This window comes from Gastrolobium bilobum, unplaced genomic scaffold (genome assembly GCF_033153095.1).
Source record: "Gastrolobium bilobum isolate Gb01-03AN ecotype WA unplaced genomic scaffold, APGP_CSIRO_Gbil_v1 utg3966, whole genome shotgun sequence".
NCBI lineage: Eukaryota > Viridiplantae > Streptophyta > Magnoliopsida > Fabales > Fabaceae > Gastrolobium > Gastrolobium bilobum.
In genome coordinates, this window is record NW_026898636.1 from 336,433 (window position 1) to 352,145 (window position 15,713).

Here is a 15,713-nt window from a genome sequence, read left to right on the forward strand (position 1 = left end):
ATATCATAGGAGATGGGAAAGCTGTAGCTATTTTTGGCATAAAGTTCAATATATTCTTGATGAGGTATTACGAGGAGAAAAAAACAGCAGCACAATTGTATGAAATTTATTAAAAGAAAGAACACAGTAATTTCATTAATTATGCTTGAGAAAAAAGTATAACTTTATGAGCAGATTATATTTATATTTTTTTTATTTACAAACTTAATTATGTACTTTTATTCAACTTCAAGTCTTTATATTATTCGGGGTACATAGTACAGTTTATAAATAAAAAAATTGTAAATATAATCATTTCATAACTTTATTTATAAAAAAAAAAAAGAAACTCAAAAAGTGAGGCATTGGCTTTTCGTCTAAACTCATTGCTCAGGCATCTTTTTTAATTCTTTTGATGAAAGTCATCACGGTCTTCAAACTCTCCTCGTCTGAAAAGAAAAAGAGAATAACTATTCCTATCAATAACTCAAACAAAATTAAGGAAAACATGAAATAATAAATTATCTGAGCACCTGATTAATACAAACAGATAATAACAGAGATACATATAGTAGCTTAATACCGCACCTAATCTTGGTATTGTGTGACCTTTGGGATGATGGATCACCATGGGTTCAACACAGGATTCTATTAGTTCACACCCATATTGCTTCAAGAAATCTGTCTCCCCTGCAGCACAACCGGAGATTTTCAGGGCAAGATTTCGTTACCAAATACTACTTCCATATTTATTCCGTTTAGAATCCTGGACCATGTCCTTTAATATTAATTAAGAGAAATATTACTCTCATTTTACAGAGGTAACTTATCTCATTTTCTCTCACTTCGATTTTCGCACTCTACTTTTTTCTTCTTTTTCTTTTTTCTTGTAATGGTGGGACCCACCCATTTTCTCTCTACCACATAAGATAACTATCTTATGTGGAAGGAGATTAATAAAACCCATTAAATAATTATGAGATAAACTAATCTCATGAATAGCTTCTAGACACAAAATCAAGATGGATCCCATTTTGATTTTTTTATTTTTTATTTTTTAGTGGGACCCACGTCAAGTTTATTTCACATAAGACAAACTCTCTTGTCTAAGATGAGATTAATTTATCCCATTAATTATATAACCTTTGCTTTGCCGTATGATTATAAGTTTACAATGAGTAAATTTCAGATGATATGTTAACCTTGGTTACTTTGAAAACAAAAACATTTAGTTTGATAATAGTATGAATTATAGTTACATGTAATGAGGCTATTTGGCAGTGTCAAATGCAATGCATTATTTAACAAGTTTGATTGTTACAAAACTGAGCAATAGTTAAAAGGAAGGAAGCATTTTAAAAAAACAAAAAACAAAAAACCAAAATCAAAAGAATATAACAGAGTGATGGAACATACATACCTAGAAAATGAAGGGAGGGGCAGCTAATTGGGGTAGAATATGCATTCTCAACCACCGATGGTGACAAAAACTTTGCCCCTCCTATTATTATTATGAATTTCACCACGGGAACCTTCGTGAGGGCCACGCCCTGCACATCAAGTCATGAAAAACAATACCCCACAAATCACATAAAATAGCTATTCTTAGTTAATTTCTAACTCTTGACAAAACAAAAAACTAATTCTGAATCGGGAGTGGATCTTCTCACGTGAAAAAGTGGTCAGGTTATGTTATTTGATCACAATCACTCATTTAAAAATTATACACTTTTTTTCTTTCTTATCTCATCATCAATGAATATTTGTGATCAAATAACATAATCACATGAGCACCATTTTTTTGGATCCACTCCGGAATCCTCTTAATCACATAATTTGTTCCAGTTTTCCGCGTACCTTCTCCTGAAGACCTAGCAGCCCAGCTGATAGTATAGCACCCTAATTTGTCCGATTCAAAGACCTCAACAGATTAAGATTCTTCAAATTGCATTTCTTAATATCCAAACAAGTGAACATAATTCAATTAGGCTCACCTGTGAGAAACCAAGAAGACCATCAAAAGGTCCGTACTTGATCATGCAATCCTCGATATATTGAAGGCATTCATCAAAGTTGGTATACTCCGTAAATTCCTGTGATATGATACCCATCAACAGATTCAATAACCAGTTTTTTTTTTTTTTAACAAGAGAAGAAAATAGAATAGTGAGTGTGAGAAGCAACCTTGTTGAATTGAAACCACTCGTAGTAAGGAGGGTCGAAAATCCCTTCGACGTCGGATTTGCCCTGGCAAGGAAAAGGGGCATCGACGAAAACGAGGTCGAGGTTGTCGAGCACCGATAGGGGCCATTTGTGCAACTGTTTTTTGAGGATTTCTGCACTGGTTCTGAACCCATGAAGGCACATGATTCTTGGTTTCTTCTCACCTTCGCTTCCCATTTCGATTCCGTTCCTTCTTCCTTACTATATGTTTTCTGCTATCAACCCAACACAAATGACTCGCGATGGAATTGTAGATTACTAGGTTTTGGTCCTTGTAGTGGCACTGATTTTAAAGGTGTCAACTCAATTGAACGCCATCCTAAACCACAGTAACTTACCTTTGACCACTGGAATTGTAGATTACTAGGTTTTGGTCCTTGTAGTGGCACTGATTTTAAAGGTGTCAACTCAATTGAAGGCCATCCTGGGTCAAAAGGTAAGTTACTCTGGTTTCAAACCACAGTAACTTACCTTTGACCACTGGTTTGTACGCGCCTCTAGTTTTTTACTCGTTCCATTTTGGTTTGCTGCTTTTAAGTCCAATAATATTTTACGTAATAATAATTTCGAGGTACGAATCCCAGATTTTACTACAAGTTAAAATTTTGCTCGCTAAATAAATTTTTAATATTAAAATTTCAGCACGGTCATATTTACATTTTTCTTTCACAGAATTTGTATTAAAAAGCTAATACATGTGCATGAAAGGAAAAGTAATGTACCAAGATGGTTAGTACTCTCCACTCTTTAGCTTAAGTTTTCAATTTCAAATACATAAATTATTGGGTTAAATACATCTTATGTTACTGCAAAATGACTTATGTTGTAGACACAAAAGAGCAAGTGGAGCCCACATGTGAGTGAAAAAAGAAAAAAATGTTAGTGGGTCCCACCTACAATTAGAGTCGGCTGCAAAGTCTCTCCTCTCCTATTAAATAAAAGATACAAAGCCCTAAATTATTATGTATATTCTTTTTGTTATACGTATTTGACACAAAAGTTATCCAATTTATTTAACTTGACTTAAAAAGGTTGAAGTAAAATATAATAATTTAAACTCCCAAGATTACTTGGGTTGACACAGAGTTTTCAAGGATTTGTTTGGGTCAGTGGTTTCAAATCTTATCTTAAGCAAATTTTTGAAAAAAAATTGAAGGCCAAAGGACATGTCTCTCTTTTAGGACGAGAGATTAGTCTCATTTTTTGTCCCATAACAAAGCTCAATGCATCTGGTATTTCAATGAGGGGTAGTTTTCAGGGCCGTACTTTAACGAGATTAAATGGAGATACTTCCAGGTTATACCAATATATATATAAGTAATAATTTAAAGGAATTTTTATTTTTATTTTCTCAATTCATGTAAAATTAACCATTGAACCTTAACGGAGTAATTTTTATGAAATATTTTCACTCAAAGTTAAAAAAAAGAAGGAAAAGTAATATATCAAATGCATTTTAGCTGGACACGTTATAACGTAAAGTGACATTATTATTATTATTTTATCTGAAAGCGACATGATGTATTTATTTCACCTTGCATAAGGTTAATCGCCACCTGGGAGTCCAGTTCTACCATCACCTTGCATAAATCCACGCTCCTTCCCGGTTGGAGCATATCCCAAGGTTGTAGCCAGGAATACACCAGAATCATTTCGCAATTAACATTTCGTATTTTACTTTTGTATTTTTAGGATTTGGAATTCGAATCAAAAGAAAAGTGATTCCTATTCATTAGTCATCACTTGACCGTGATAATAATGTTATACAGTAGTCATGAGAAGGGGGGAAAGTTTGACTGTATTTCGCTATATTTACTATTAATGAGATGCATTAAACACTTATTTTTACTAAAAAAAATTGGCAATGTTTTTGTAGGATCCGCCAATAGTAGCCCAAAGAGGCATATGCTACGAAGCAATCAATTTTTAACGTTCATGTTTCTTTCCATCAATTTTCATCTAGCAAAATACAATTTTTATTCATCTCAAATGAAAAGACAAATAGATAGAAAAGAAAGAAAATTACAACTAGAAAGAGGTCAGAAGAACCTAGAAGAGGTGGCTCGAGTGGTAAGCATGAATTTAGGGCTCGTTTCGATGAGCTTTTCTCTCTTCAAAAATTACTTTTTTTAAAGAAAAAAAACACTTCTCGAAAAATATCTATTTGAATGTCTGCTTTTAAAAAAAGCAGAAGTCGTAAAAAAAATCAAAAACTTATTTTTTTTCAGAAGCTAAAAATTTTAACTTCTAAAAAAAACAGAAATCAAAAGTCAAATATTTTTTTTCAAAAATTAAATATTTTTTAAAAATCTAAGTAGCTGTAACTTTTATAGAAAGCGCTTTTAAAATAAGGAAGTCATAAAAAAGACTTTTTTCACAAGTCCATACAAACAAGCTCTTACTAGTTGAAGGACTTCTGCAATATAGTAAATCATTATATTATTAGTCCTCAAAGTTTACCACCACCTTCATATTAATTAGTTCCTGAACTAAAAAAACTCATATGAAGTTACTCGAACTTTGCATCTATCATGCACATAAGGAATTAGAGTCCGTTTGGATGGACTTTTTTTTTTTCAAAAGTTGCTTTTTTAAGAAAAAAAAACATTTCTTGAAAAAAGTCTGTTTGGATGTCTGCTTCTAAAAAATCCAGAAGTCATAAAAAAAGACAAAAATTTACTTTTTTCAGAAGTTAAAAATTTAACTTTTAAAAAAAGCAGAAGTCAAAAGTCAAATATTTTTTTCAAAAATCAAATATTTTTTAAAAAATCTAAATAATTGTAACTTTTATAAAAAATACTTTTAAAATAAAAAAGTAATAAAAAGAACTTTCTTGAAAAGACAATACAAACTAGCCCTTAGACTACTATCAATATAAGTTTGGCAAATTAATATAGACAACTATTGGCAATTGCATTTTATTCCCTACCAACTTCCCTCACAAGGCTAATACCAGTCAGGAACAAACTAGATTTGAAGAATAATTTAACCCACAAACAAATCCCAAGAGTGCCGTGACTGTAAAGGTGCATGGAATACAAGTATTTATATCTTTATTGGCCTTATTATTATTACAAACTAAACTGATTATATAATAGCAATATAGCATCCGCCTCTGAGCTGTCTTGTTGCCCTCGTATTTATGATCCCCAAGCATTAAAAGCTGCAAGTACAATAAAAGATTATTATTTAATTAGAAATTTGAAAGATCAAAAGAGCTGAAACTATGCAGATTGGTATATTTGTATGATATACAAAAGCTAGTTTTTAAACTATTCTAACTGCAATACAGAACATCACATAATTATTCCTAATGGCATACAGTTTTATTTAAATAAATTGATGTTGAATTTTATCTTAATGTCTCAATTACTCACTTTTAAAATAAGGTAATGTTATTTACGCAAACTTGTATCACACATAAACATTGAAAAGTGTGGCTAATAAATAACGGATTTTTCACCCTTTTGCCCCTTATTAATTAATTAATAATCATTTTGCCCCTGATTCGAAACTATTTATCAATCTGCCCCTCTTTAGTCGACTACCTTGCATTTTTAATCGACTAAATGGCCAAAACAGACAAAAAATGGTTGCTGAAAGATTTAGTCGACTAAATCTCCCTATTTAGTCGACTATATCTTCATATTTGACACACACAAAAAAATAAGTCAGTATGATTTTAATCGATTAAGTAGGGAGATTTAGTCGATTAAATCTCCCAACAATCGTTTAGTCGATTAAAAATGTAAGGTAGTCGATTAAAGAGAGGCAGATTGGTAGATAGTTTCGAATCAGGGACAAAATAGTTATTAATTAATTAATAAGGGGCAAAAGGGTGAAAAAGCCAATAAATAACAGTTATTATTTACGGAGAAGGTTATACTTACAACATATTTTCCTTTACAACCTCTTACAATTAATATCTTAACCGTTGATTTCTGTCAATCAACGGTTAAGATTTATTGCGAATTAATAATTAATTAATAAATTTTATTTGCGAAAATCTTAACCGTCAATCAACAGTTAAGATATTGGTTATAAGAGGTTGTAAAGAAAAATAGGTTGTAAGTATAACCTCTCTCATTATTTACACATTTAAAAAAAAAAAATCAGTCATCCGCTCTCTCTTTTTTGCGAGGAATCTAAATTTACTGGTGTGTGTAACTATCTTTACCCTTTTGAGATATTGTTCTTCGCATGATGTGTGCGGAGCTGTTTCATATGTTTTCCTTAAATTTAACTAGTGCTTTGTCTGTAAAACTATCTTTACCGTTTAAAGTATCATATCCCCTCAACATAATTATTCATATGCCACAATAAGAACTTAGAAAAATGTATGCGTTGGCAAAACGCTATGGGATTTTTATTCCCTTGAATTTATTTTTATCCTCGACTTTTTCTTTCAATCAAGGGCAAAAGGTACCCATAACCAAAGTAACGTTCGAGTCAAATGACTCTTTCTCTATTTATAATGCAGACAACACGACCCCAAATTCTTAACTGCTTACCACCCGAATACTTTGAGACATTATCTTATGTTACATACAAATTAAACTTGGTAGTTTTTAAAAAACAATAACCACAATTTATTAAGCAAAATTTCAATATTTCAATCGGTATAAGATTTTAGCCATTAGAAATATAATACAGACAAAGAAGAACGTAGAGAGACAATTCATAGTAGCCATCAACTAAAAGAGCCACTTATTTTTAAAGGAGTTTAACTCAGAAAAACATACTGATAAACTAAAGCTATTAATGATGTGTATCGATGTTCTATTTCATTGCAAAAAAATTGGGATATAGTTGCAGAACATAAAACTAATTCACAGTACTCACCAGTTTTAGAAAGTGTCCAATTATCGTCATCAGAGCCAATTTGCCAAGCAAAATACCCAATCAATCCATTTTCTTTGGCATAATTAACCTTTGCAGTGACACTCTGAGTATCATCATAACCAATCCATGTTGTCCCAGAATAACAATAATCTGTGACAAATGTGGAGTTATACACAGTCTGTGCCATTTGATTTCTTATGAATTGCCTGATATCCCCATACCTAATAGACCCATCACCAGAATTTGCTTTAGCAAATAATCCATGGTCATCAGCATTCACCAAACGCCATGAATAGCCATAAAATGGTAACCCAAATGCTAATTGATTTTTAGGCAATCCTAATTGAATCCATTTTGTAATCCCTTCATCTCCACTGAATTGGCCTTGTGGGTTTTTCAATGGTGCAGGTGGTTGTGTCTCAGTTGGGTAACCATCTGGGGTGAAAAGGTCATAGACCATCACGTTAACCCAATCCAAGTTGTTAGCAATTTCTTGAACTGGGTAATATTCCAATGGAGATATCTGATCAGAGCCAGCCACTGCTGCAGATAATAACAATGGAGGGTTACCAGAGTTACTTGACTCTTGAGCAATAGCTTCTCTCCACTCCTTGACGAGTAACCCAAAGTTGGTCTTGTCTGTGTTTGATGATGGGTACTCCCAATCAAGATCAAGACCATGGAAGTTGTTGCTTCTAGCTACTTGTAATGAAGAGTCTATGAAGGACTTACGGCTACTGGCTTGGCTAGCCATTGCAGCAAAAGCTTCTGCTAGGGAAGGACCTCCACCACCACCTATGGATAGAAGGGTTTTCACTGAAGGGTTCTTTTGCTGAACGGTTTGGGTGAAGGTTGAGAACAAGGGTGCATTGGAAGAAGAAATGGTGACTTGGTTGGTGTTGCTATCAAGGTCAGCAAATGCACAAAAAAGATGAGTGAAATAGGAAGAATCAATGTCAGATGCTGCAAGCCCAGAATCAGAATGCCAATATCCTCCTTTCACCACAGCTTGTGCAGAGGAGAAACAGAGTTGGAGCATGACATGGATTGTGAAAATCAGAAATGAAAGCCTTTTGGAGTTAGCCGTTGTGTTCCTTATTTCCTTTGATGAATGTGATGGGAATTCGAGTTTGATTATAGCTTCTCAAGTAAATATATATCTTTACTCCCAACTGTTTAATTCAATGAGTTTGAGAAGACTATTCTTTACTTTAGTTTCCAAGATGGGGATACAGAAAAATGAAGTCTGGTCCATATCCATAATTTTAGTATATATTTGACTTATTAATGCTGGTTGCGTATGCGAATCCATAGATTTGAAAATTCTAACCATCTAAAGATAATAAGTTTATTGAGGGCTATAACTATATATATAAAAATAAATAAATAAAATTAGTTTGGTATTTTTGTTTAAAGTAAGCATTTACATATCTTTTACTGTAAATGTGAAATTTGGGGTTAACTTTACTTTTGACAAAAGAACTTGGAGAAGGGAGAAGATTATTTCCCGTCAGGCCGTAACATTACACAGCAGAATTGGGTACCTATAAAACCAAGAACACCAACAACAAATTAAAAAAGAGAGAGAGATTAAAATGACATATCAATTAGATCCTTTTTTAATTGCATGTTAGCGTTAAACTTATATTTGAGTAGTGACAATAATTTTTTGTTACTAGATGTATTGGAATAAGTCAATGCGTCAATTGCGGTGTGAAGTTGCGGCTGTAAGTGGATGAAGTTTAGTTTTGAGGGGAGAAAATGGCCTAAATAAGTTTCATGTTTCATGTCAAATTGTCAAGGATTTATTAATATTTAATGCGTCCGCCGCTTCTTTCTTTGAATTCTTTCTTGTTCTTACGTTACCGATTTATCCAAAACTCCAGATGATTAAGTTAAAGTTGAAGGGTTTCTCGTGCAACAGATAATAGGTATCTTATAGACACATGCATCCATATTTATTATAAAAAAAAATATTATATGAAAATCGAAAAGTGACTTATAATAGAAAATAACTCTCTACGACATAAATTTATAATAATTGTTTTCCCCTTGAGTGAATGGACAGGCACTAAGAATTTATCCAAGGTTGCGTGTATTTGAGACAATGTCAGTATGTGGATGTTATTTTGCGTGAAACACTTAACCAGTTAACCTCCTATTTTCGTACCTACGATGACGTACTAATAATTCTTTCTTCTTCCTTTGTTGTTTTAGAAACTAATACTGTATTTCACCGTTTAATTAAAGGGTTTTATAAGAGTTATGTTGTAGGAAAAGTGATTGTGTTATGTTATAGAGATTCGTTTTGCGTGCCAGAGTTTTTTTTTTTTTGTTGCGGGCCCCACAAAATGTTGTGTGTGTAGGAAAAATTTTGTGTTCATGTTAAATGATAGATGATAAACCCTTAATTAAATTGTGGGATACATAGTCTTTCCTATTTATACAACAGTTTACGCGAGAAAGCTAAAAACAGAATGTAACAAACTAAAGCTGCAATAGAGCTTAGCTTAACCAATTGCTTAACAAACTATTCAACAAATAGTCATATGCAATTATTCGTTACATGAAGCGCTTGCTAATGTGGCCGTGATCCTTTTTTTATGTGATGGTGATGACGTGACTTCCAATACCCCTCCACAAGTTGGGTGATAGATATCATACATCCCCAACTTGGAGATGGCAAAATGAAAGAGGGGAAAGAACGGTGGCTTGGTGAACACAACAGCCACTTGAGCAGAAGAAGAAATAGGAAGTAAATGGAGGAGACCAGATTTGACCAAGTTGCGGGTTACATGGCAATCAATTTCAATGTGTTTGGAACGTTGGTGAAATGTTTGGTTGTGAGCTAGGTAAATGGTTGAACGACTATCACAATAAACAGAAGCAGGGCGTGACCAAGGAATGCGAAGATCCTGAAGTAGGAACTGGACCCATTGGAGCTCACAAGAGAGGTTGGCCAAAGCTCGATACTGGACCTCTGAGGATGACCGACTGACAATGGACTGCTTCTTGGATTGCCAAATGACCAAAGCTGGGCCAATGAATATACAAAGGCCAGAAACAGACTTCCGAGTGTCTGGGCATGAAGCCCAGTTGGAATCAGCGAAGGCTTGAATGCGAAGATCACTGCTAGAAGGAAAGAAAAGGCCACGACCAGGAGCATCTTTCAAGTAGCGCAAGATGCGTTTGGCAGCAGTGAGATGAACATCAGTAGGTTGAGCTACATACTGACTCAAACGATGAACCGCATAGCATATATCGGGCCGAGTGGTGGTCAAGTAAAGCAACCGACCAATCAAGCGACGAGAGACAGAAGGATCAGGAAGGGGATTGCCGTGAGAGGAACTAATCTTAGCAGCAGAATCCATAGGAGTTGTGACTGGTTTTCCCCCAAGTAAGCCAGCATCTGAAATGACCTCCAAGGCATATTTACGTTGGTTAAGGACAATACCCTTTGAAGAACGAGATATTTCCAAACCAAGAAAGTAATGTAGCAATGGGTTGCTTTCCAAGAGGCAAATATAACATATTATATTATGAGAAAAGTGTTTGTCATTTTAAGAGATATACAGACACAGAAAATTTGAATTTTAAATTAAAAAAAATCACTCACTTTCTCTCTCCCATGATTTCCGTTTTTCTGTGTCTATCTCTCTCCTAAAATGACATAACTTATGTCATTTAAAATGACAAACACCTAACCCTTATATTGTACCTTTCTTATATACTAAAATAATAAATGATTCAATCAAAACTTGAAATGAAAATAGATTTTATTAGATTGGGACATACAACTTTGTTTAAAAACTTATCCTTTACGGTGCAGAAGCTTGGAAATTTGGAATCAAATAATCAATTATGCTGGATGTAGGTATTTTCCTTCGTCCTCCTTAATCCCTATTTTCTTTGCAATCCAAAGCTGTTTAGACTCATAATAATCAAAGTGAAGAATGCTCTTTGGCGAACAATTGAATCGAGTTATCACAATTCACAAGACCCATGCGTTATAGGAACTGCCCTTGCGTACAAGGGTTTGCCGTTTTTATAATAATTACTTTGAAACGGAAAGTCATAAACCCCTCTCAAACCCACCAAAGCTCACTCAAATTCATAGCTTCCCTAGAGAGAGAAAGTTAGCAATGGCGGCTCAGCTTCCAGAACATTTCAAATGTCCGATTTCGCTGGAAATAATGTCCGACTATATGTTACATTTACAAGCAATGGGTTGCTTTCCAAGAGGCAAATCTGTAATGCACCATGTGTTATTAAGAGCTAAATCATCTAACTCAGAATCCATGGCCTGTCTCCAATTTTCTGATTTTACAGCCTGACTATATGTGGTAGGTTCTTTATGAGTGGAAATACTCAAGCAAAAATGATGATAAAGGGGTGAACAATGAGAATAAGACAAAAAATCAGTAAGAGGATATTTGGTTGATGGGGGTTGCATACCTTGGCAATTATTAGCATGATGAACATTGAGTGAACTATGGTGATAGTCAGCAAGATAAGTTGGTGGAACACGAATGCGTGAGGAACGTCGAAGCAAAGGCAAAGGATTCTGTACAGGTGACATAATAGATGTGGTTGTGTCTGTAGTATCAAATGCCAGAGAGCCTGATGTGGCCGTGTCATGTGGAGAGTGACATAATGGAACAGAATCAGTATTCATGTCAGGGGCATCATTTGGAGTAGGTGAAAGGGGTTGAGTAGACGGGATTTTGGGGTGAATGTATGAGTCAAAGTCTAAGTCTAAAGGATTAGCAGGTAAAGGAATAGAGGTGGAGCTAGGTGGTGTGATGGAGGTTTGAAATGGAAAAACATGCTCAAAGAAAACCACATTACGGGAAAGGAAAAGTGCATGAGACATAAGGTCATAAAGAAGATAGCCCTTTACTCCAGTCTTATAACCAAGAAAGACAGTCTTACGTGATCTGGGATCGAATTTGGTTCTGTGTACATGAAGGGTAGAGGCATAGGCTAGGCATCCAAATACCTTAATGAGGTGTGTTGTAAAGAAGCTCATAGGGTAATCTATTTTTGAGAAGGGGAGTCCAGGTTCGATTAATGAGGTGAGTTGAATGGGTAATAGCATATGACCACAACTTGATGGGCAAATGAGATTGGAATAGTAAGGCTCGTGCAACATTTAGAACATGCTAGTGTTTCCTTTCTACAATGTCGTTTTGTTGAGGGCATTCAACGCATGATCGTTGATGAACAATACCTTTCTACAAGTACAATTCAGTCATGAGAAACTCAACCTCATTGTCACTGTGAATTGCCTTTAATGAAGCATTAAACTGATTTTCAATATAACTGAAGAAATGCTGCAAGTGTGTTCGAGTTTCAGATTTATTCCTCATCAATATAACTGATAGCATGTTCGTGAAAAATCATCTACCAACGTAAGGAAATATCGATGTTCCTCAATGGAGGCTTCAGAATAAGGCCCCCAAATGTCTGCGTGTACAAGGTCAAATGCTTTTTCTGATATGGGGGTACTGGCATTATATGGTAGACAATGTTGCTTAGCCAATTGGCAAGCATCACATACACTGTTATGATGGAACTGGATGAAAAGAAAAACAAATTACATTTCTTTCAAAACAGATTCAGATACATGACCAAGACGTCGGTGCCACAGTGTAGGATCACCATTATTCTTATTCTTCCTACAATCATTTGCACTATTACAGAGACTCCCAACATCTATTCTAGAGTCCTTGACCTTTGCTCCACTTATCTTGTTGGATATCACATACAGTCCATTTCTTTGTTCAGCTATACCAATCGTCGCCAGGGTATGTGGCTGATGTATAAGACAAGAAAAGGAATGAAAAGTTAGACAATAGGAATGAACATTTAGCAATTTGGACACTGACATAAGGTTCACTTTAAAGTCAGGAACATATAGGACATTCAACAAAACCAATTTAGAAGAAATAGGTATTGTTCCTGCAAAACAAGCTGTGACACATGCACCATTTGGCAAATGAATCGAAACAGGTTTAATCTTTTCAATAAAGGTAAAATGAGACTTAAGATAGGTAACATGATCCGTGGCACCTGTGTCCAGGATCCACTGAGTGTCATGGATACGTGGATCTAATATACTCTCAGTTTGGATATTGGAGACCTGTGAGAAATTCGTGGAGTGCATGGCTAGATCAGAATTGAGATTATTCTTCTCAAGGAGATCCAAGATGCGTTGATATTGATTATTAGAGAAGGAAATTGAAGTATTGACATATGGTCTTTCAACAACAAAATTAGCTTGAGGAATTCGATTCACAGTGTGAACATTCTGTGTTGTATTGAACTTTGGCCTATATCCTTGAGGAAATCCATGAACATGGAAACAAGTCTCAATTGTATGATTATTTCTCCCACAATGTGTACATATTTTGTTGATACCATGGCCCCGTCCAGTTATAAAACCTCTACCACGTCCTCTGAAGCTTCTGCCACCATAGTAACCTCTGCCACGAGAAGAATCCACCATAGCAGCAAATGCTTGAGGATTTGAAACATTTCCTAATCTTTCTTCGCCATGAAACTATCTTTCTTGTTGAACAACTAGTGAAAAAGCATTAGTAGCTTCTGGTAATGGATTGATCAACATAATTTGGGATCTAACCTGTGAGTACTGTTCGTTTAAGCCTTTTAAAAATCTGATGATGTGATCACTTTCACGCTGCTCTTTCATTTTCACATATCCTCCACATGAACATCGAACAACACAAGTGCATACCGGAAGAGGCTTGAGGTTCTCTAATTCATCCCACAGTGTCTTCAACTGTGTGAAGTACTCTGTGACTGTTCTGTCTCCTTGTTGCAACCGATAAATCTCTTCTTGGAGATCGGAGACTCGAAATACATCAGATCTTGAGAATCTCTTACGAAGGTCAAGCCAGATATCGCGTGCTTTCTCGATCCATATAATGGACTGCACAATGGTCTCAGAAGTGGATCTATGAATCCACACACTCACCATGTTATTACATCTTTGCCAAGCTGAATAGTTTGGATCAGTTTCTGATGGAGAAACTATGGTTCCATCAATGAAACCAATCTTATTTTTCGAAATCAGTGCTACTGTCATCGATCGAGACCAGGTATGATAGTTGCTTGCATTGAGCAACGGAGAAACAAAGATCTGTGATGGTGATTCATTTGGATGCAAAAAGTAGGGATTGGCTGGATTTGTGCAGAAATCTGGAGTTGTTGTTGTAAGTGGAATCACTACAGATGAAGCTACTGCAGTAGGCGTAACTTGTTCTTCCATGGTGAAAGAATCTTGAAACAAGAACGAAACCTTTCTTGTGTACTAGAGCTCCAATTCATAGCTCTGATACCATCTAGAAACTAATACTGTATTTCATCATTGAATTGAATTGTGGGATACACAGTCTTTCCTATTTATACAACAGTTTACGCGGGAAAGCTAAAAACAGAATGTAACAAACTAAAGTTGCAATAGAGCTCAGCTTAACCAATTGCTTAACAAACTATTCAACAAATAGTCATATGCAGTTATTCGTTGCATGAAGCGCTTGCTGATGTGGTCGTGATCCTTTTTTCATGTGATGGTGATGACGTGACTTCCAATAGTTGTCGGTCGCTGTTCTTCCTCTAAGTGAATACTGAAATGAATAGTTCCTATATTTTGTAATTTCATATCATTTTTATTTTTATTTTGTATTATGTAAATTATGTTTACAAAAATTTGTATTTTTATATCTCATAACCAAGTACTAGTTGTTTTTGGCTATTTGCTTCTGAACGACTATGGACGTGCATGATAACTATTCTGTTCTCTGGCACATTTTCTATTTCTGTGTGTTAGAATACTTTCTGATAAAAAAAAATATGTTTGATAACATATTTTATTTTTATTCCGAGAATAAGAATTGTGTTTGATAACACAACAAATAATAGAATAAAAAATATTCCTATTAAGCATAATTTTTTTTCGAATCATCACTTTTCTTTTCATATGGTGTGTTGGTGGTGGCAGTGGTGGTAATGGTGGCGGTTGTAGTAGTGGTGTCGTGGTGGTGGTAATGGTGATGGTTGTAGTAGTGGCGTCGTGGTAGCGGCGGTGGTGGTGGTGGCTACATCGATGGTGGTGGTGGTAATTGTAACATCCCCGTTTTGAGCCGGTTCAATTAACATACATATGATACAAACAGAAACAGCGGAAGACTTAAACTTACGAAAATACAAGCTAACTTTTTCTTTTTCTTAATCATTTTTCAGATGACATATCACATTGCCTACTTCTCCTAGTTTAATTCTTACTCGACGAAGACAAAAATCGGACAGAGTAAAGGCTGTAAATCGGACAAACAGAGATTTACGAATCCCACTCTCAAGGTATCCTGATAGACATATCATCTTTAACATATCATATAATCATATATAGTCCAACAACAGATCTAATACCCATCCATGGGTCTGGCTCTGTGCCACTATGTCTAATAGCATACATATTTCAGCACATGCACATATTTGAATACACAAATGTACATTCATCAAATATGAACACATGTACAAAACATATACGGACCATGTATTGTATAATGGATCAAACATCATGATCACAAAATGAATAGAACATTATACAACAATACATATTCTCCAAAAATACATCTAAAATAAAT

At 34.9% G+C, this 15,713-nt stretch overlaps 1 protein-coding gene across 1 annotated transcript; it reads right to left on the reverse strand.

Annotated features, from left to right (window-relative positions):
* Positions 1 to 206: 206 nt before the first annotated feature.
* On the reverse strand, positions 207 to 2,580 carry LOC133317907 (uncharacterized). Its single transcript, XM_061519808.1, has 6 exons — positions 2,164 to 2,580; positions 1,974 to 2,072; positions 1,837 to 1,878; positions 1,400 to 1,529; positions 568 to 669; positions 207 to 428 (listed from the first exon to the last, which is right to left on the reverse strand). The coding sequence occupies exons 1-6, from the start codon at positions 2,377 to 2,379 to the stop codon at positions 370 to 372; spliced, it is 648 nt and encodes a 215-aa protein (XP_061375792.1). The 5' UTR covers positions 2,380 to 2,580; the 3' UTR covers positions 207 to 369.
* Between the last annotated feature and the right edge of the window lie 13,133 nt (positions 2,581 to 15,713).

Excerpts from the sequence above, each read along its gene's own strand:
- LOC133317907 (XM_061519808.1), bottom strand. The coding sequence starts at position 2,379 with ATGGGAAGCGAAGGTGAGAAGAAACCAAGAATCATGTGCCTTCATGGG. Across the intron at positions 1,530-1,836 it reads TGCTAGGTCTTCAGGAGAAG|GGCGTGGCCCTCACGAAGGT; the intron begins GTACGCGGAAAA and ends CTTGATGTGCAG. Across the intron at positions 670-1,399 it reads CCCCTCCCTTCATTTTCTAG|GGGAGACAGATTTCTTGAAG; the intron begins GTATGTATGTTC and ends GTTGTGCTGCAG.